Here is a 20,228-nt window from a genome sequence, read left to right as displayed (position 1 = left end):
TCTCAACAGTGGTGAATGATAGGTGCAGCGAGCCAATTTCTATCTGCACATGCACAGGTGAGATGATGTTAAAGCACTTGCTTTTTAATTATTATTTTTTTAAATGTCAACTATATAGACATATTTGAAGAATTACAACTGCTAGCATTTATTTTCTCACATTACATGTACAGATATACTTTACTGGTACCAATTTTCAAGAACAATTTTACTACAGAAGAATAAAGGTGATGAATGATACCATGAATCTATGGGAAAGAAATGCTAAAGCTAGATTAAGAAGAGAGGTGACGATCAGCGAGCGGCAGTGTGGCTTCATGCGGAGAAGGAGCACTACAGATGCTATGTTTGTGTTGATGGAGAAGTATAGAGAAGGCTGGAAGGAGCTTCACTGTGTCTTTGTGGATCTAGAGAAAGTATATGACAGGGTGTCAAGAGAGGAACTATGTGTATGTGAGGGTGGTGCAGGAGATGAGGACAGCAGAGACAGTGGTGAGGTGTGCGGTAAGAGTGAGAGATGAGTTAAAAGCAGTGTTGGGAAGGTTACTTTTAAAATCTATTCCACTACAGATTACAGAATACATGCCCCCAAATATATTTTGTAACAAGCTTTTTACAACTACATGAATGTACTATTGCTGTGTGATTTGTCACTATTACTGCAGGTTACTCGTCATACCAATATCAACTAGATTTTTAAATCTTAATATAAAATGAGTAACAGTAGGGTGGACATTAGGTAAGGCTGCACTTTTTGCAGCAATCTCGTATAGAAAACTTTTCCGCACGTATACAAAACAGGTTCGCGGCTCCAGACCGCAGTAAAGGGACTTCTGGCTAATACGTTGGGTTCTGTGTCAGACTCGTAGCCGAAAACTAGCTTTACTTTGTTGTTTGGGTCAACTTTGCTAGCGAGAGACAGAGAGAGGTGTTGAAAGGCTGCTTCAATGGAACTTATTGGTTCGGAGGAAAACATGAACACAGTGTACAGTAGGGCTGAACGATATATCGCATTTGCGATAATATCGCGACATGATCAAGTGCAATTTTCTAACCGCAAAGGCTGCGATTATACTGCGATTATAAGGCTGTCCAAATTACTACCATATCCCAGAATTCATAGCGCGGCCCGGCCAAACTCCAGTTTCCAGCAATGGCGGCCGCTACTAAGTTTTAAAATTACTCATACTAATCTTTCTGGGTCACAAAATAAACTTTTAACATATTTTCAGGCGAGAAAGTAGTTGTGTAAACATCAAATATCTGCTCGGTTTATCAAGATATCCCATATTTGCAAAAGTGCTTCGACGTTTTCAGAGGCGTCTGCTACCCACCAGCTCGACAGCTAGCCGGGAGCTCGAGGGTTACTGATGCGGCCGAGAACGGCACAACTCCCGGCACATCATTTTCAGATCACCGCGGAGTTTCGCTGCTCGGGTTAAACGTAATATATAAGTCACTTAGACAACCTAAAAATGTTATTGTTGGGCTTTTTTCAGTGTTTTGTTTGTTCGTGAGTAAATCGGTTTGGCTGAGATTAAAGTTATTAGATTAGATAAAATAAAACTTTATTAATCCCCCGGGTGGGTTCCTCCTTGGTTTTCACACAGCTGACTAAACGTCAAACAGAAAACTTATTAAACAGAAGTATGAGACAGTCGAGAATTTACACCAGTGTCTGGTTATATTTTAGATAGCAAGAAGCAGACGGCCGAGTTTATTAAACTCCACCGAGACAGCGGTGACGCTAATCAGAACTAGACCGTCCAATTTCACGCCTTTAAACTTTAAAGGCGTGTTTGTGTGTGTGTTTATACAATTGCTATTATGTTTGCACTTTATGTGTAATGTTACTGACTGCAGAGATCAGTAAGATGTGTGTATTTTTTATTTATTAGTTTTATTTATTTAATATTATTTTTTAATTGAATGACTGTCTAGTAGTTCACAGATGTCGAAAAACTGAGTGTGGTAAAGCCACTGATTTTTTTTATGTATATTTCTGCAATCTGCACATTGTACTGACTTTCATTTTAATGTTTACACCAGGGTTCCTTGTCAGCACTTTATGCTCAGATGTTTGTAAGCTAAAAATAAACTATTGTGTATGTTCAAATATACTGTTGTGATTGAAGAAGTTAAATAAAAATGTCAGTCATCAATTCATGCATCACCTCATGTCATCATAACAGAGGTCTGTCTTCCAGGAAAGAACAGTTTAAAATTAATGTAATATAGTATTGGCCATACTATATGATGTATTGCTTGTCTTTGTTTAATAATACAGAAGACAAAGACCTTAAAAAATAATCGCATATCGCATCGCAATCGCAATATTGGGGCAAAAAATCGCAATTAGATTATTTTCCATAATCGTTCAGCCCTAGTGTACAGTTGAGTCTTAATAGCTTACTTACAACTGGGCTACACTGCCCATAAGGCTACATTCTTTAGGGCTATGCCTGTAACACTTTGCTTGTTGCCTTCATATTAAATAATTTTTTGAAGAATAATTAAAAGGAAAAAAAATCTTAACGTCATTATGCGGGCCGCAAGTAGAGGCGACATGGGCCGCGAGATTGAGACACAGGCATTAGAGCCTCTTAATGCGTGTTTTGTTTGGGTTTCCCCCAGAAACAGAGAGGGGACCGCGTAACATATGAAACAGGAAAAGACCATCATGTAATCCCTTTATTTCAGCAAAGTAACTGTATTCTGAATACCACCTCTTTAAACGGTAACTGTAACGGAATACAGTTACTCATATTTTGTATTTTAAATACGTAACGCCGGTACATGTATTCCATTACTCCCCAACATTGGTTAAAAGTGGTGCTGCGATTGGGGTTTTCAGTGGTGATGGACAGACTGACAGATGAGGTCAGGCAGGGGTCTCTGTGGACTACGATGTTTGCAGACAACAGTGTGGTCTGTAGTGAGACAAGGGAGCAGGTGAAGAGAACCTGGAGAGGTGAAGGTATGCACTTCAGAAAGGAAAATTAACGTTAGCAGAAGGAAGAAAGAATATGTGAGGAGGCAGATGGCCTTAGACTGTCATGTTTTGTTATTAAGGCATTCTGCTTCACTTGTTTTAAATTTAAAATAAATGCCATTAAATTGCCAGGTTTTAGCTTGACTTGAGGTTGATGTAAGGCAGTTGTGAATTATATATGTTTTGTGTTGGTTACCAGCCCTTCACACTAAAGCTTTACCATGATCCACTCACTATCTTAGTATGTTATCATGCGTCCTCTGTGGGTATCTTGATGCTCAGTTGTGAAAAATAAATTAGTGCTGTCAGCGTTAATCTCGTTAAAATGGCGTAAATGCCATAACCACATTAACGCTGTGTTAATAAGCTAACTGTGCTAACACATTTATGCCGTGAAGCCCCACGCATGGAGTGATCCGCAATAACTCGCTAACTGAGATTTGCCGTGTTAATGCGGTTATGGCGTTAACGTCGTTTTGACAAGATTAACGCTGACAGCACTAGAATAAATGCATCATAATCAGTAAAAATGACCTAGTACGCTTACTGGTTTCTTTTGTTAATTCACAGAGCCAAGTCTAAGGCAGGTGTTGTCAAAGATTGGACTGGAAGACCAGTATGACACCAAGCTCACACTTAGCACTGTCCTGGAGATTAATCAGTATGATTGATCACAGAGGAAACCAAAATCTGCAAGGGCAGTTCCTGAGGCCTTTTTAAAGCAACTCATGTTGCTGAATACAAATGCTAGAAGTGCCACATGTGTGTCTCAAGATGGGGACAAGTGCAATGCTATCAATCTTTTGGACTTGGTAACTGCACTGTTCCTTTGTTCAGACAGTGCTCTTCAGCAAGACTTGGTCCTGAAAATGTCACTCTGTCAGTTTGCTGTCCCGCTCTTGCTTCCAAACTCTGAAACAAGAGAAATCACAATGATGCTGTGGTCTATGCGCGACATTGTCCGAACTTTCAGACCCTCTCAGCAGGCGTTCCTAAAGTCATACTTTGATGAAAGACTTGTGCTGTCTGATATTCCTTTGGTATCGTTTGTCAGGCTGGGAAAAACATCTTTGTCCAAATCTCAGATGTTGAACAAGTTGCTGTGCAACAATCAGCAGATTCATCACACATTTTGTCACCGTATCATGGCATGTTGTGATCCCAGAAGAATTTCAGATGGACTGGTGGAAATCAGCTGGTACCTCCCGTGTGGGAACAGGAAGATAGATAAATTCACAGAACCATTGGCTTTTACCAATATGAGAGGAGATATCAAGACTTCTGAAAGACAATTTGCATTCCTCTGTCAGGCATCTGCAGCTGTTTACATCTACTGTGATGAATCAGAAACGAATTACTTCAAGCATCTGGAAGGAAAACATGTGGAAGCAAATATCTTTTTGATAAGCAGCACACAGGGAAAAAGCTATAGACTCAAACAACTGACTGTGAACCCAAGATTAAAGATGACTGATATTAGTCAGATTAAAAAGACTGATACAGAACTACTAAAGGCACTCCAGGAATCAGTCTCTAAAATGCTAGTAAGCCCCCAAACCAAAAAAGTGTCATTGGCAGATTTGGCTTACACAGCTCACTGTTGTCAGATTCTCGTTGATGAGGATAGGGATGAATGCCAGACTGCTTGGGAGAATGCGAGTAAAATCACTGCAAAGGTAACTAACATCTCTGAATTCAAAGACAAGCAACTGCCTTATCAGGGAAACATCTGGAAAGCAATTTCATGGGTGGAAACTGAGTGCTGGAGGCTACGTAAAGTTGGAAACAATAACCCTGGCAATTACTGCGAGTCCATAAAAGAAAAAGAGAAAGAGCTGAGGAACAAGCAGCAAAGTTTTGAGATGACAACTGCAGTGGAATGCTTCCACCATGGGATGACAACCTCAGAGGTTCAACGCTACCATTTTCTCAAATGGCTGGAAATGGAACTGGATAACCTGTCCAGGCATCAACTGTCAGCTCTCCAGGATCGATACAAAGAGCTTAGGCAGAAATCTCTCGAGGAAACAAAAGAAATTGTGGAAACTGACAACCAAATTTCAGCTTGCTCTTTAAGAGTAGTCCACTTTGTCAGAGAGTGTGGGCAGCTGTATAATAATGTGAGTTGCCTGCCAGAATACAGTCGTCAGAGAAAAAACATCGAACAACTTCCTGGACAGTGTGCTCAGATGATGCTTGATGGTTTCCCTCTTGAGCTTGTTGATGGAGATGCAGCAAACATCCCAATAAAATGGATCAGCCAGGTACTTACTGAATTGCATAACATCATGAATTCCAGTAGCAAGCTTAAGGTCATCACAGTCATTGGAGCTGAAAATTCAGGTAAATCAACTTTGCTCAACACCATGTTTGGGGTCAGGTTTGCCGTCAACGTGGGTACATGCACCAGAGGGGCATTCATACAGCTGATCAGTGTCAGTAAAGACATAAGGAAAGAGCTGGGCTGTGACTGCATCATGCTCATTGATACAGAGGGCCTGAAGCCACATCGGATGGTTCGTGATGATCACAGCCATGAACGTGACAAAGAAGTTGCGAGCCTTGCAGTGGCACTCAGTGATGTTGTAGTTGTCAGCAGAGGTGTGGACTCGAGTCACATGACTTGGACTCGAGTCAGACTCGAGTCATTAATTTTATGACTTTAGACTTGACTTGAAAAAATGTTCTAAGACTTGTGACTTGACTTGGACTTGAACCGGTTTACTTGAAAAGACTTGATATTTTACCCCAAATACAAAATTTAACATGCATATTATATAGAGATTGAAAATGTGACGTCATTCACGGGTAGAACCGCAAAGGATTCTGGGAACTCGTGGCAAGCGGTACTAGCGCACGCAGGCTTTCAATTAAAATCAGTTATACAGCGATAAAAAGAAACACAAGAAGCCGTTGTATTATTAACTGCAATAGCCGGTCGCATGACAGCCACGGGAAGCCGACGGGTAAAGAGATCGGTTGTTATCGGATTACCTCGTTGAAGAGAAATTGTTCGAGCCATGTTTCCGAAGTAACAAAGAGGCGACGGGTGGCCTGGATTGCAGCCATTCAAAGATCAAATATAACGTCCCAGAACCCTCCAGCTCACAGGTTAGTCTGCTCCAAGCATTTACACAAAGGTCAGTGTTTTTTAGTAGTTAATACGTCACTTTCATAACATAACTGGTGATATAGGTTACAAGCAAGTCTGGCGCTGAACAGAAATTGTCACGCTATGCTCCTTTATTTATTGTGCATAAATAGTGAATTGTCCTGACACAATATTGCGTTTCGCCTCTGTTATTATGGTACATTGACAAAAACATATACTTTTATTCACAGGATAAAACAGGTTTTTTGTATCACTAATTGCCCAGTACGATTACAGCATACAGTATTATTGTCACTGCTACATTTCTGTGATGCTACCAGAAATTATTTCCACTACTAATTAATTACCGTTGAGCTCAAAGGTCCTATTAATAAACGGTTAACGAATGTGTATTTATGACGACGATTTGTGAGACTGGTAAACTTATGATACGTACGATGGTCTTTCGTTCTACACGGTGCATTTCAAGGTCCTGCACCCATCCGGCGGTAAACTGTACCTGGGCTTGTTGCAGTGACCGGAAGTTACTAAACTTCATGAGTGTATGCACTCACTCCAAGAACCGTATGATTATAAATATGCATATAAATATGCTACGATGAGATAGCTGACTTCATCTAACTAGCAAATGTTGTCCAGGCTACGTTGGTGATACAGTTTTTTTAATGTGTATGATATTTTTGTCATGCGATTTTAAAGCCGGTCCTACAACCGCATCCAAGAATGACATGCAGCTTATCTCAGAACTGTCGGTGAAAACTATTCTTGGAGCTAAGTTTAATTGAGCTGCATTTTAAAGAGGTGCAATTTCACAATTTGTGTATATTTTCTAAGTTCACTATTTTGTCATGTGTTGAGAAAAACACAGATTTTAAAATTACATGGTCTAACATTTACATTTAGCATATAACTGCAACATTATTTTTTCGTTGTTTTTTTTTTTTAAAGACTCGAAAGGACTTGAAATTCAAAGTTTCAGACTTGTGACTTGACTCGGACTTTTACACCAGTGACTTGAGACTCGACTCTGACTTGCCTGACATTACTTGAGACTTGACTTGAGACTTGAGGATAAAGACTTGAGACTTACTTGAGACTTGCAAAACAATGACTTGGTCCCACCTCTGGTTGTCAGTATTTCCAACGACAGCTCCAGAGAGAAAGACCTCTGGGAAATGGTGTGTCATGCTTTTGCAAGGCTGAAGGGTGTTAGCAAGAAGAAGCCAGTTTGTCATTTTGTACATACAAACATGTATGACATGCCTGCTTTGGAGCAGCTGAAGAGAAGTAAAGAGCTGATGGAACAGCTCAATGAAATGATCGGAAAAGATGTTAAAATGAAGAAGGCCAACATCAATAAGCTCTCAGATGTGATCAAGTTTGATCTAAACAATTGGAGCTGGTACATTCCTCCAGTGTGGGATGGGACTCCACCAATGGCTCCTGTCAATGTTGGCTTCAGTGCAACTGTCTATACTTTGAAAAAGGTTCTAATAAATGACCTCCAAAAGTGCCCGGAACGAGGGGATCTAATTCAATTCATCGGGAAGGTAGAGCAATTCTGGAAGACTGTGTAAAGAAAATACATGAAACTGATATGGACTTAGTATATGGCCATAAGCTATCTGACCACAAAAAAGTATTTATTTTCAATATTGTTCACTCATTTTTGTTATTTACAATGTGTTTTCTGAGTCATTAAACGCTGTACAAATGAAACATCAAAGAGGTATATATGCATACTGTGTATGCTTACATAAAATAACCATGTACTATGAGGCAGGTTGTCAGTTAAATTTCACCAAGAGGAAAAATGGTGCAAGGATATGAAACTGATATTCACTGTGTGTTAGACACAAATCACTAGTAATTGTTCTGAAACAGGTATCAAAAAGATATTAAAAATATTGTTTCAGATGCTACTCTGTATAATAAATATTGTAACTCATAACAAAGCATTCATGTTTTCTATGTGTATTAGATATTTCACAGTTGACACATTCAAGTTTAAGATGAAGTGGCATTAAAATATTGAAATTCAGAAAATACATTTTTACATTCATATTAATGTTTCAACAAACTTGTAGATACTAAACTGCATAGTTAGTGACCAATTCACCCAAATTAAAAATACAATAAAGAAACAGAAAATACATCTTATAATTGAAGTTTCACAGTATCTAGTCAGTGCAAACAGGATCTTATTTTTTCAGGCTTTTAAATGCAATTCTTCTGCAAATTCATATGAATATAAACTTTTAAAGACACCATAGGTTTGGTCTATTCCCGCTGAAAATATCACTCTCATCTCTTGTTACACACATGATACATATTAGATTTATACAACAGTAACACATTTAAGGGATTTTTATAAGAGGTTTTGCACGTAACTGAAAAAACACCAAGATGTCTTTGTACATGTGAGAAAAACATTAACAGTCTGTAGTCTGGCCAGTATTGTGTTTAGTGCAGTAGTGTGAGGTTTACTGAAGAATCAACGAGACATCATTCTCACAAACTCTGTGGAAAGAGAGAATATATTTGCATTGTTTGTTGGGAAAAGGGCACTCCCACAGTCATCCACAGTCATCTTAAAAATCTTTAAAAAGATTATATCATCCCCAATTGTATTACCCCCCCCCCCCACACCACACACACACACACACACAAACACATCACCACAACCGATCTTAAGTAAGAGATAAATTGTATCACCTTCAAAGTCCACCTGTCCATCCCCGTTGAGGTCAACATCTCGCAGGATCTCATCAATCTCGCGGTGGTTGAGCTGCTCACCCATTAGCTTCTTCATGGCTTCCCTCAGCTCTCCAAGGCTGATCTGACCATCGCCATCAGAGTCAAACTAGACAGCAGAATGGAAGGACTTTAAAAGGAAAATAAGCATTTACAAAAAGCAAAACAAAAACATTTTGGAGTGTCAGTTTGAGAAAAGGCCTACTCAGGTTAAGCTGGGCATACACTGTGTGATTTTTGGCCCATTTTGAGCAGATTTTTCAGTCGTTTTGGGGATCGGCCCGAGTTTCTCCTGTGTCGTGCATCGTGTAGTATACATGGGGTAACGAGAAGCGATTAACACCTCACGACCAGCTCCCAATCATCAATCGTATACAGTGGGGCAAAAAAGTATTTAGTCAGCCACCGATTGTGCAAGTTCCCCCACTTAAAATGATGACAGAGGTCAGTAATTTGCACCAGAGGTACACTTCAACTGTGAGAGACAGAATGTGAAAAAAAAATCCATGAATTCACATGGTAGGATTTGTAAAGAATTTATTCGTAAATCAGGGTGGAAAATAAGTATTTGGTCAATAACAAAAATACAACTCAATACTTTGTAACATAACCTTTGTTGGCAATAACAGAGGTCAAACGTTTACTATAGGTCTTTACCAGGTTTGCACACACAGTAGCTGGTATTTTGGCCCATTCCTCCATGCAGATCTTCTCGAGAGCAGTGATGTTTTGGGGCTGTCGCCGAGCAACACGGACTTTCAACTCCCGCCACAGATTTTCTATGGGGTTGAGGTCTGGAGACTGGCTAGGCCACTCCAGGACTTTCAAATGCTTCTTACGGAGCCACTCCTTTGTTGCCCGGGCGGTGTGTTTTGGATCATTGTCATGTTGGAAGACCCAGCCTCGTTTCATCTTCAAAGTTCTCACTGATGGAAGGAGGTTTTGGCTCAAAATCTCACGATACATGGCCCCATTCATTCTGTCCTTAACACGGATCAGTCGTCCTGTCCCCTTGGCAGAAAAACAGCCCCATAGCATGATGTTTCCACCCCCCATGCTTCACAGTAGGTATGGTGTTCTTGGGATGCAACTCAGTATTCTTCTTCCTCCAAACACGACGAGTTGAGTTTATACCAAAAAGTTCTACTTTGGTTTCATCTGACCACATGACATTCTCCCAATCCTCTGCTGTATCATCCATGTGCTCTCTGGCAAACTTCAGACGGGCCTGGACATGCACTGGCTTCAGCAGCGGAACACGTCTGGCACTGCGGGATTTGATTCCCTGCCGTTGTAGTGTGTTACTGATGGTGACCTTTGTTACTTTGGTCCCAGCTCTCTGCAGGTCATTCACCAGGTCCCCCCGTGTGGTTCTGGGATCTTTGCTCACCGTTCTCATGATCATTTTGACCCCACGGGATGAGATCTTGCGTGGAGCCCCAGATCGTGGGAGATTATCAGTGGTCTTGTATGTCTTCCATTTTCTGATGATTGCTCCCGAAGTTGATTTTTTCACACCAAGCTGCTTGCCTGTTCTAGATTCAGTCTTCCCAGTCTGGTGCAGGTCTACAATACTTTTCCTGGTGTCCTTCGAAAGCTCTTTGGTCTTGGCCATGGCGGAGTTTGGAGTCTGACTGTTTGAGGCTGTGGACAGGTGTCTTTTATACAGATGATGAGTTCAAACAGGTGCCATTCATACAGGTAACGAGTGGGGGACAGAAAAGCGTCTTACAGAAGACGTTACAGGTCTGTGAGAGCCAGAGATTTTCCTTGTTTGAGGTGACCAAATACTTATTTTCCACCCTAATTTACGAATAAATTCTTTACAAATCCTACCATGTGAATTCATGGATTTTTTTTTCACATTCTGTCTCTCACAGTTGAAGTGTACCTCTGGTGCAAATTACTGACCTCTGTCATCATTTTAAGTGGGGGAACTTGCACAATCGGTGGCTGACTAAATACTGTTTTTGCCCCACTGTAGTCGCAAGAAAATCAAACCTGTTTGAAATCCTGTCGGCCCTCATGAGGGTGTCAACGCAGCCTCTCACACTGTGCATGCGCAAACAGAAACGGAGTAGCATGGCAGTGCAGCTCATGGCAAGCTCATCTGAGCCTTTTCGATGTGGCAGCCTCACAAAATTATCATGACCGGACCAACCGTGAAAAGAGTTGGATGGACATTTCTGCTCATTGCTAGTCAATGTTTTTCATTAGCAATTTAACAAAGTTGATGGTGGTGGTGGTGTGTGTGTTTGTGTCAGTTAAAGAAAGAGAGGGAGAGAGAGGGAGAGCGAGAGACAGATTTTGTGTTATAAGCTGTTATGGACGCACAGTGTGCATCGTCACCTACAAACTTCTCACCCCTGCGATTCAATCGTACAGTTTGAGCAGGAGCTGAATAACGGAACTGAAACAATCGCACAGTGTATGCCCAACTTTAGCATGACTGAGGTATGGACCTCAGTCATTTGTTGCACCTTAAATAGCATACATTAGGAGAAAAAACTCTGGACCGCATTCATTTCTAAACCCTAGTTTAAGCCTGGATATGGTTTTCTATTTTGCTAAAATAAAATTGCAGACCTCTTTGAAGGCGTCCCGTAACTCTTTAACCCCAATCATGTCTGCAGTCTCTGCAAGCATTTTGGGGCCCATCAGTTCCACAAAATCCTCAAAATCCACTCTGCCACCACCTAGAAGAAAGATAAATATGCATGCATAGTATATACAAGTAAATAACAAATTGGATTATTTACTGAAGATCCAGTGGTACGGAGTTAATTGTGCATACATATAAGACAGAGCTTAGCAGACCCACGTCAATATGTTATAAACAGAAGTCATAATAAGAGCATATTTGTAGTGATTTGAAAATATCCAATGAAAACTGTCCACTGCAGCCATTAGCTGTGTTTAAGACATGTCTATAATTTAACTAGTTTATTTGTATCATCTGGCTTTATGGTTAATTAAAACTGCGTGTCATCTGCATAGGAATGAAAATAGAGTGTTTTATAATAATACTGTAAGGGAAGCATCTATAATGTAAAAAGTTATGGTCCTAGCACAGAACCCTGTGGAACTGTGATTAACATTTGCATGTGAGGAAGACTCGCCATTTACATGCACAAACTATACTGCAGTGATTCAAACCACTGCAGGACAGTTCTTAAGAAGATGATTCATCATTCATATAATTCACTACACTATTTCTGTGCTATGATGCACTCTAAATCCTGACTGTAACTCTTCAAAGAAACCTTTTCAAAAGCTCATTTAACTACTTGACAGCTTTCAGGAATTTTGGAAATAAATAAGGTTATAAATGTGAAATGATGTAAGATTTATGTTTTAATTCATGGTAAAATGTCTTTGAGCAGTTTTGTAGGGTCTAGAAGACACATTGACGCATTGCTGATATGAAGTTTACTCATATCAGCATTTAACAGAGATGCTGTACTTAATGACAGTACCAGTGAATATTTTTTTCTCCAATAGTTAAAAAGTTATTTGTAAAGAAATTAATTAAATCATTGCTAGTTAATGTAAGGAGAAAATTTTGGCAGTTCATCAGACTTAACAGATTTACAGGTGAAGAAAGGATAAACAGACATTTTGGACATCAACTGCTTTGCAGTTCTGCTTTATCCTGGTGCTCCTTCACTGGTCTTCCGAGTGAAAGATTTTAGGGAATTACAGAATTATCTGTCTGTGTTCAGGACTCACAGATTTGCTGGCTGAGTTCGATAAGTTCCATCTCTGTTGGCATGTATCCCATAGTCCTCATGCACTCGCCCAGGTCCTTACAGCTGATGAAGCCATCCTTATCTTTGTCAAATTCTCTGAAGGCCTCACGCAACTCTGCAAGTAGAACACATCAATACAGATTATGCGAAATATTTGCCGTTGGGCAAAAGTATGACAGAGTACATTTGCTTTCTTGAGAAAACAAGACACAGTTTCAGTCTCAGCTGCCCTGGATCAGTGAGTGTACATTGAGATGGGGATGGGGTATCTGTCTGAGAGTGCTTTTTTTAATACTTCCAAATTGCTTTAGTTTTATTTGAACTATTTTTGACTTGTTGTTAGTATGACATAGTAAAAAAATAATTTTTCAATAATGTTTCACGGACTTCTCTGTTTTCTGTGACATGCTGGATACAATCTTTGGACCAAATAACTGATTTCTGTCTTATCAGTGCTTGAAGATGATCACAGTTTTTTGGCAACACCGTGCACTGTAAATATTCAATATTTTTTTTTGCATAAATATGATATTTTTGCCCCCAATAAAATTCTTTAAAACTTATGAAATACTTATGGTCGTTCATCATTATATCAATAAAAATGTAAAAACAGAAACTGAAGCTGCAAGGATTGTGAAAAATTATATTTTTAAATTGCTCCTGGGACTTTCTATTTCATTTGCAAACTTTTTATTTTTGCATCACTTTCTTATGAGGCATTAATGTTTTGAATGAGCTTTTAAACTTTCATCTCATTATTTATATGGAGCCTTTCTTTTTTCTTTCTTCTTCAATCTTCTTACAACATTATAACACTGAGTACTTTGCACTCTGCTGCCTGTTGTTTGTGAATAGTGTGACATGGATGATTGCAGTCCATATCCAAACTTGTCCAAATAAAATTAACCTGAACCTGAACAGATGGTGACACAGATCCCCCTGTCACCATTAAATCATTGCAGAAGAAATATATCAAGTTTCTACTACACTAAACCAGTCATAGAATCTATATTTAAAATAGAAATGACATTTTCATGTGCATGTACGCTGTTAAATTGTGAGCCACTACTGAGGAATAGAAGCGATGTATGAGTGGAAGTTAAATTGTGAAGGATTATTCCTCCCTGTGAAAGATAATCCTTCACTTTGTTCTTACACATTTCAATGCAAGACAGGGAAATTAAAAAAAAAAATGTTCACAGTTAAACAGAAGGTTTGAAAGGAAGGTAGATGAAAAAGAACAGAGTGGAATGAATAGACTGAGAGACAAGGTGAGGATTAAGAATCTGGATTAAGAATCTGTACCTTCCATCTCTTCTGGTCGTAGATCTCTGTCCTGCGGTGGTGTGGAAGAAGAAAGGGCATACATAAAGAGAAATGAATAGTCAGACAAGTTATACTTTGAATCTGTTCTATTTCAGTCACACAAAATGCTGGAAACATTTTTGCTTCTTGTGCTTTTACTCCTCCACTCCTCTCAATCCTGTGAAACATTTTGTTTGTTCTATGTTCATCTGCTCAGCCAGAGATTCTATTAGAGGATTATTGGGTTTTTGATTTGACTGACCCTAATAGCCTTTTTAGTTGAAAACTGCTGCTACCCAGCAGCATTCATGTCCAGTCTCATTCTGCCCCTTCTGTTGGAGAAAGTCTGCTGTGCATATGCTCCACAACAAGCTTTTGAAATACAATGTACTAACAGCAGATTCATAATGACATACCACCTAAAAGATCTACCTTCCAAACATGCAGCATGTCACAAAGTTATAAGAAAGAAAGAAAAACGAATTACATCATATGCTGAGTAAACTGGTGAAATATTGAATTGCCACTTTAAAAAATAAAGTGAAAATGAAATCATAGAAATAAGAGTGAGTTATGACTTAAACTAAAAATTAATGCAGTAACAAACACATGCATAATTTCTTTAGTGATTAATAAAATAGTCTGATTCTGATTCAACATAAAACACCATTTACAGTTGTTGTTGAATTGGCTAAAGGAATGCAAGGTGACACCAGGATAAATTTGTACGTGATGTGTTCTTCGAGATTGTGACATCATCAGCAGGAATAATACAGCCCTGGATTAGAGGATGCAGGAGAGCGAACAGTGGCAGGGAGATTACAGCGGTAAATTGTATTACAAATCATGAAGGCTTATCGGTTTTTCATTTCTCTATCTGCCAGCAATTTTTTTTTCTTATCTGCATCTGCAGTCCAGCTGGCTTTTGATTAAACGAACATTAACACACCTGCACAGGCTGAACAGAAAAACGTGTACCACTTTTTTTTTTTTGTCGTACCTTTTGCTAAAATTTGTGAAAGATTTATCCACAGACAAAGGCAACGGTTTTCTCCTACCTATGTTTTTTTGTGGTCCATTACCAATCTACAACAGTTACTACTGCTAAATCGTGACTTTAGAAGACTGCAGAAACTGAGCAACAATAAAAGTTTGTGAAGGAAGGCATGTAGCATGACACAACAGGATGAAAATGCCACGAGATTTAGGTTTAAATCTTATGTGAGACAAGTTTTGCTTTCAGTCCTCGTTTGCTTAGGTTTAGCCAAAAAAAAAAAACCCAAAAAACAAAAAAACTTGATTGGGGTTCAAGTTATGGTTTGGGTTGAAATAAACCCGTTTACAAGATTAAGCACATGTTATAGAACTCAGTTTTATCAGTGTCAACAGTCCCCATCTAAAGTTAATAACGAGATTTCATATTTATTTATCTATTCATTCATTCATTCATTCATTCATTCATATGCAAGAGAATTGACCTGGCCACTTTGAAATATAACTATGATGGTAGTTAAACTTACAGATAGCATTGCTAATACTGCTAAAAAAAAAAGTATATAAAAATGAAGACAAAATATGAAGTCATGTTTTGTGAAGTTGCATTTTGGATTTTTGAACCCAGAGATGATGAACAACGTTGATCTGATTATGGAAACACAGACACTGAACACTCTTATGTTAGTGATTTGTCAACCCCAAGGTAGGCCTGCCCTAAAACACACCCTGCTTATTTGTGTATTATACCTTAATTAGGACTAAAATGTATAAGATGAACATTGTGTTGCAATTGTAGCTGTGCAATTGAGAAAATGAACTACAGAAAGCGTTTAAGAGGTCAGAGATCAAGTGTGTAACACAGTGACTGTAATGGACTTCAGTATTAACAAACTTTTTTTTTTTTATCACATAGTATGGAGTAATGTTTCTGAAAGACTAATGTTCACTCTTCTTTTAGTTTGTTTTTTGGTGTCTGACTGAAATATCAAGCTGTTTGTCTGCTGAATGCTCCACTACATGCACTTGATGGTTGCCTGCTGTGGCTGAAAATGTGGCATATGAAATGAGTGAGGCTGGATCAAGACATAGTCCAAACTCCTGAGGAAAATTACCTAGCATTTTAGCTGCTAAACGCCGCACTATATTCATTAAGCACTTCCTTGTTGGTGCTGTGAAAGTGGTGTACAGAAGGTTTATCAGTGTATTTCCTCTGGAAACAGCTGTCCACTGCAGCTGGTGCAACTTGCGTGTCATAAAAGCAAAGCAATCAGCTAAAACGTCTTATAAATCTTAAGCGAACTGCAGAGACTGAGTGTGGAACTGCAAGGGACCACTTTCACATTAGACATAGCCATTTGTTCAATTTTTATCATATACTGCTTGCTGTGAAAGGCATGCTAATGTAGACTGCAAATTTAAACTTCGGTTGTCAATCAGTTGATAAACGAGACAGTGACTCTGCAAGGCTGTAGTTAAATATATCAATAGACTATTTCAAAACACACACCCAAAAAGATTTTTTAGGGTGAGAGGAGGGGTACACCGCGGTCTGTTATACGGCTAACACAGAGAGACAGATTTTAGCATTCTCACAGAAACTCGCATTCACCTTACGACCAATACAGCAAAGAAAATAGTATTTACATAACCACATTCTGAATACTCTTTTTTCATACTTTTACACTTCTTGCCCATTTTCACTTCAAATGGCATCCAGTATCACCTCGGATCATACACCACTGTTCTAGGAGTGCTTTTAAACTAGTTCCTTGTCTGTGTCATTTCCACTTTCCCCATGTATGACATTAATTTGTAATAAGAGGTGCGCATAGAAGACTCCAAGACTATAAAGGTACCTGAATCTGGACAAATTTTTGTGTCACGTATCAGGTCTCGTTATCATTATCCTTCTTTTATAGCTGTGAAAAAAACGTAGTTTTATCCGTTTCAACAGTTTTTATTTCTTATTTCATTTTAATTATTTGCTAATTTTTTGTTTTTTGTTAGTTTTAGTTCGAGGCTTAGTGATTATCATCTTTTAATTATAATATGAAGTGGTTTTTTTTCATAGGTAGTCACAGCCTTTGATGTTTAGATGTCTATCTCACTAAGCTCAACTGACATGAGAATGACCAAAACATGTCCTTTCTCACATGTTTTTATTCAATTTACTTTGGATATTTGTGTAAAAAGTAATTTCAGTGTACAATAACTTTACTCAAAATAGTAGAATACATATAAGTTTGTAAGTAAGAGGCCCTCAGAACATTTTAAAACATTTCTATAGATATGAATATTGATTTCGTGATTGGTAGAGATGAAGGGCAGAGGAGCCGTGACGATGACCTCAGCTTCACCTTAACCTTCCTTTGGATGGCACTTTGGAAATGGATGGATGAAAGGATTTATGGGAGATTTTGGCAATGACAATTCTGGCAGTTCTGTATGTTTGTGTGGTGTGTGTTTGTAGTGTGGGTAAATACATACAAGCTGACTTTGGGCGAAGCCCTGTCTGAGGAAGATACATGCAGGCCCCACTATGTTATGCAGCATGTTGCAGTTCTTAACCAGAGCGCACAGGGGTTCATCAAACTCACGCTCATTCCCTCCTTCCTCCTCATCCTCTGTGTCCATCTCCCCTGCATCACCCAGTCCCCCCAGCATGGCAGCAGCCAATGGGGTACCACTTTGTTCTATGGGTGACATTACCTTAGAGGAGAGGAACCAATCGGATTATGAAACACATAAAGCTATTACCTAAATTTTGGCAAATTTGCCATTTTTTGTACTGTTACAGACATTTTCAATAGATTTATTTATTTTGTATATTGCAAATAAAAGCAAATTTGAAACGTCTCTTGTGTCAAGTAGAGATGAAATAGGAAATTGCTATGAAATCCTAGTTTTAGTTATCCAAGAACAACAAAATGTTTCCTTACCTTCTTCTTTTTACTGTTCTTTTTAGAAGTCTGGTTGGTGTTTCCCATCACCCTGCCCTCTTCTCCCTGTCTTCCCCCCTCCCTTCCCTCCTTGCTGGTCCTCACACTTCTCCAAAGTTTATCCTCCTCTTTTCCTCTTTCTCACCCTTCTCTGTTCAAACGTCACATGAAACTCCAAAATCCATACTAGATCCAATGCATCCTAGGTGGCAACGCCTTTTATCGCCCAGGAAGGAGGAGGGCAAATGTTTCCACTTGCACCTCTACTACAAAAAGCGACTCCTCTCAGTGCATGTGCTTCGGTCCCAGATCCTATTGGTCCAGTGGTGTGTATATGATGCCACATTCAGTCCTAAACTCCTATGGGTTGTTGGCGGCTGCCATGATGAGATTTGAAATGTTTACGGTGATATTATGGAATCGGGGCAGGGTGATGGAGATTGACGGGTTGGGGTGGGAGAGTTGGGTCATATCTGAGCTGAAACAACCCGCTGCGCCAGACTCTGGCTCTGATTGCATGACTCGACCATTTTCTCTCTCCCTTTCTATCCCTCTCTGTCTCTCTCTATCACACACAGACACGGGCATGCGCTCTGTTTTTCCCTTTATCTGTAACCCCCTTTTGCTACAAGTGATCCCTTGAATTTGGACCAACTTAATCTAATCCATCCCATCCACCTACCCCTCTCTCTCAAACAAACATCGTGCTTATGGTTTCCAAATGACTAGTCTGGCAAAGCTTTGTGTGTGTGTGTGTGTATGTCTCTAAGTCAGAAAGAGAGATAGATAGAGAGAGACGGAGGGAGGGGGTGGTAGAATTATGGATGAAGAGTTGGCTGTCTGTTTAATCCCCAGCAGTTCAGATTAGAAGAAAAGAACTATGCTGACAGGCTACGAGAGCATGGGGCTGCAAGTAGAAGAAATAGAAGTTGAATATTTATTTTACACAACTAGTCACTGTGAGACAAAAAAAAAGGCAATTAAAAAAATGAAAACACATGGAGACATGCTGGGATAGAGAAAAGTGAAAAGAGAGGCACATAACAGTGCATGCGAAAACATTTTAGAAAGTAAAATTGCAGGGGTGTATAATAAAACCAGTGATTGCAACTGTATGATGTAAACTTCTGACTTAGTATAGACACTACCACAACAACTACTACTAGTGCTACTAAAAATAATTATAGCTTTATGAAATTGCTGATTATACTGATAATCATAACTGTGTTGCTCGTGAAGCGGTGGGAGCATTGATGTGGTGCAGATGCTCACCTGCAGCATCTGTCTCTGAATGTAAGTCTTCACCATCATCTACCTTCTGCTCATCGGTGTCTGTGATTTTGCTGCTTGTCTGTTTATATTCTTGACTTTGATCTCAACCCTGATTAAGTAGAAGTTATATAAATAAAGTTCTCTAAAGCCACCAGATGGCACCAAAGATGGGGCCAGTGTTATTAATCTTGATGGAGTCTCGCTTCAGTCTTGTGGCACAATTGAAAAGCTTTTTTTTTTTTTGGTATGAGGAATATGTTTAAGAAACTATCTTGTTATATCTGTGCTTTTAAAGATGATTCTCTTCACCACAGCTTTTTAATTGTTTCCCTTACAATTACGTTCTAAAACCATCAACGCTTATTCCTTTCCCTCTAGAAATAAAAATACTGGTACTTGTTTTCTTAGGATCATTGTTTGATTATTTTGTCCAGTCCAATTCATCTACTGTTCTTTGTTGAAACCGAATCCCAGATGTGAAGCACTGTTGTTATATATACTGCATTTTTTATATACATGTGTATTGGGTGTAATATGTGTGCCAGAGATTTACGCAGTTTGATGAAGGCTCATCGCTTGCAGCCTTAATCCTCTGTGGTCAGTTCAGGAGAACCAACACATTTTTTGTGTCTATCTACTTTCCCATGTATGTGGTCATTAGACCACCCATTTTCTTCCATCTGTTTCCTGAGTTTAACCTAGTTATCTTTTTCTCAAAATCCCATGTTTTTGATGCTGGTAATCTCTTCTGGGTTCACAAATTACTCCACAGTTACTTGTTATAAAGCAGTTTGTAAAGCTTTTTCTTTTTTACAAGACATAGTTTCAGCAATTTTTAATATGCCTATTATGTAAAATGTATTCCTAGACAACACTCTGCATTGCCTCAGTATTGCCAGTAGAGTGCAGCAAAGCTTGGTTGTTGAAAATAGTGGGATTAACACACGCTTAACGGTAATACATATGCACTACCACTAGATGCCAGTATCATCCCTAACTATGGAGGACCCAAATCCATCATATTAGTAAAAGAAAAAAAAAGCTACATTGTATCAAAAGAAGCAGTGGGATAGTGAGCATAGAGAGTGCTATAAAGAGCTAAAAAATAA

The 20,228-nt window shown here is 39.1% G+C and overlaps 1 protein-coding gene and 1 pseudogene across 1 annotated transcript; one reads left to right on the top strand and one right to left on the bottom strand.

Annotated features, from left to right (window-relative positions):
• The first annotated feature begins 242 nt into the window (after positions 1-242).
• Positions 243-7,681, top strand: LOC146668734 (up-regulator of cell proliferation-like; annotated as a pseudogene).
• A 687-nt stretch (positions 7,682-8,368) lies between these two features.
• cabp2a (calcium binding protein 2a) lies at positions 8,369-17,895 on the bottom strand. Its single transcript, XM_085408742.1, has 7 exons — positions 17,848-17,895; positions 17,396-17,617; positions 13,913-13,943; positions 12,588-12,722; positions 11,445-11,554; positions 8,820-8,967; positions 8,369-8,624 (listed from the first exon to the last, which is right to left on the bottom strand). Exons 1-7 carry the CDS (start codon positions 17,893-17,895, stop codon positions 8,599-8,601), a joined length of 720 nt encoding a protein of 239 aa, XP_085264868.1. The 3' UTR covers positions 8,369-8,598.
• Between the last annotated feature and the right edge of the window lie 2,333 nt (positions 17,896-20,228).

This window comes from Rhamphochromis longiceps, linkage group LG6 (genome assembly GCF_057381845.1).
Source record: "Rhamphochromis longiceps isolate RC_006_pf linkage group LG6, R_longiceps_female_GT1.1, whole genome shotgun sequence".
NCBI lineage: Eukaryota > Metazoa > Chordata > Actinopteri > Cichliformes > Cichlidae > Rhamphochromis > Rhamphochromis longiceps.
The sequence above is the reverse complement of the archived record's forward strand: the minus strand, read 5'-3'. Positions and strand labels throughout refer to the sequence as shown.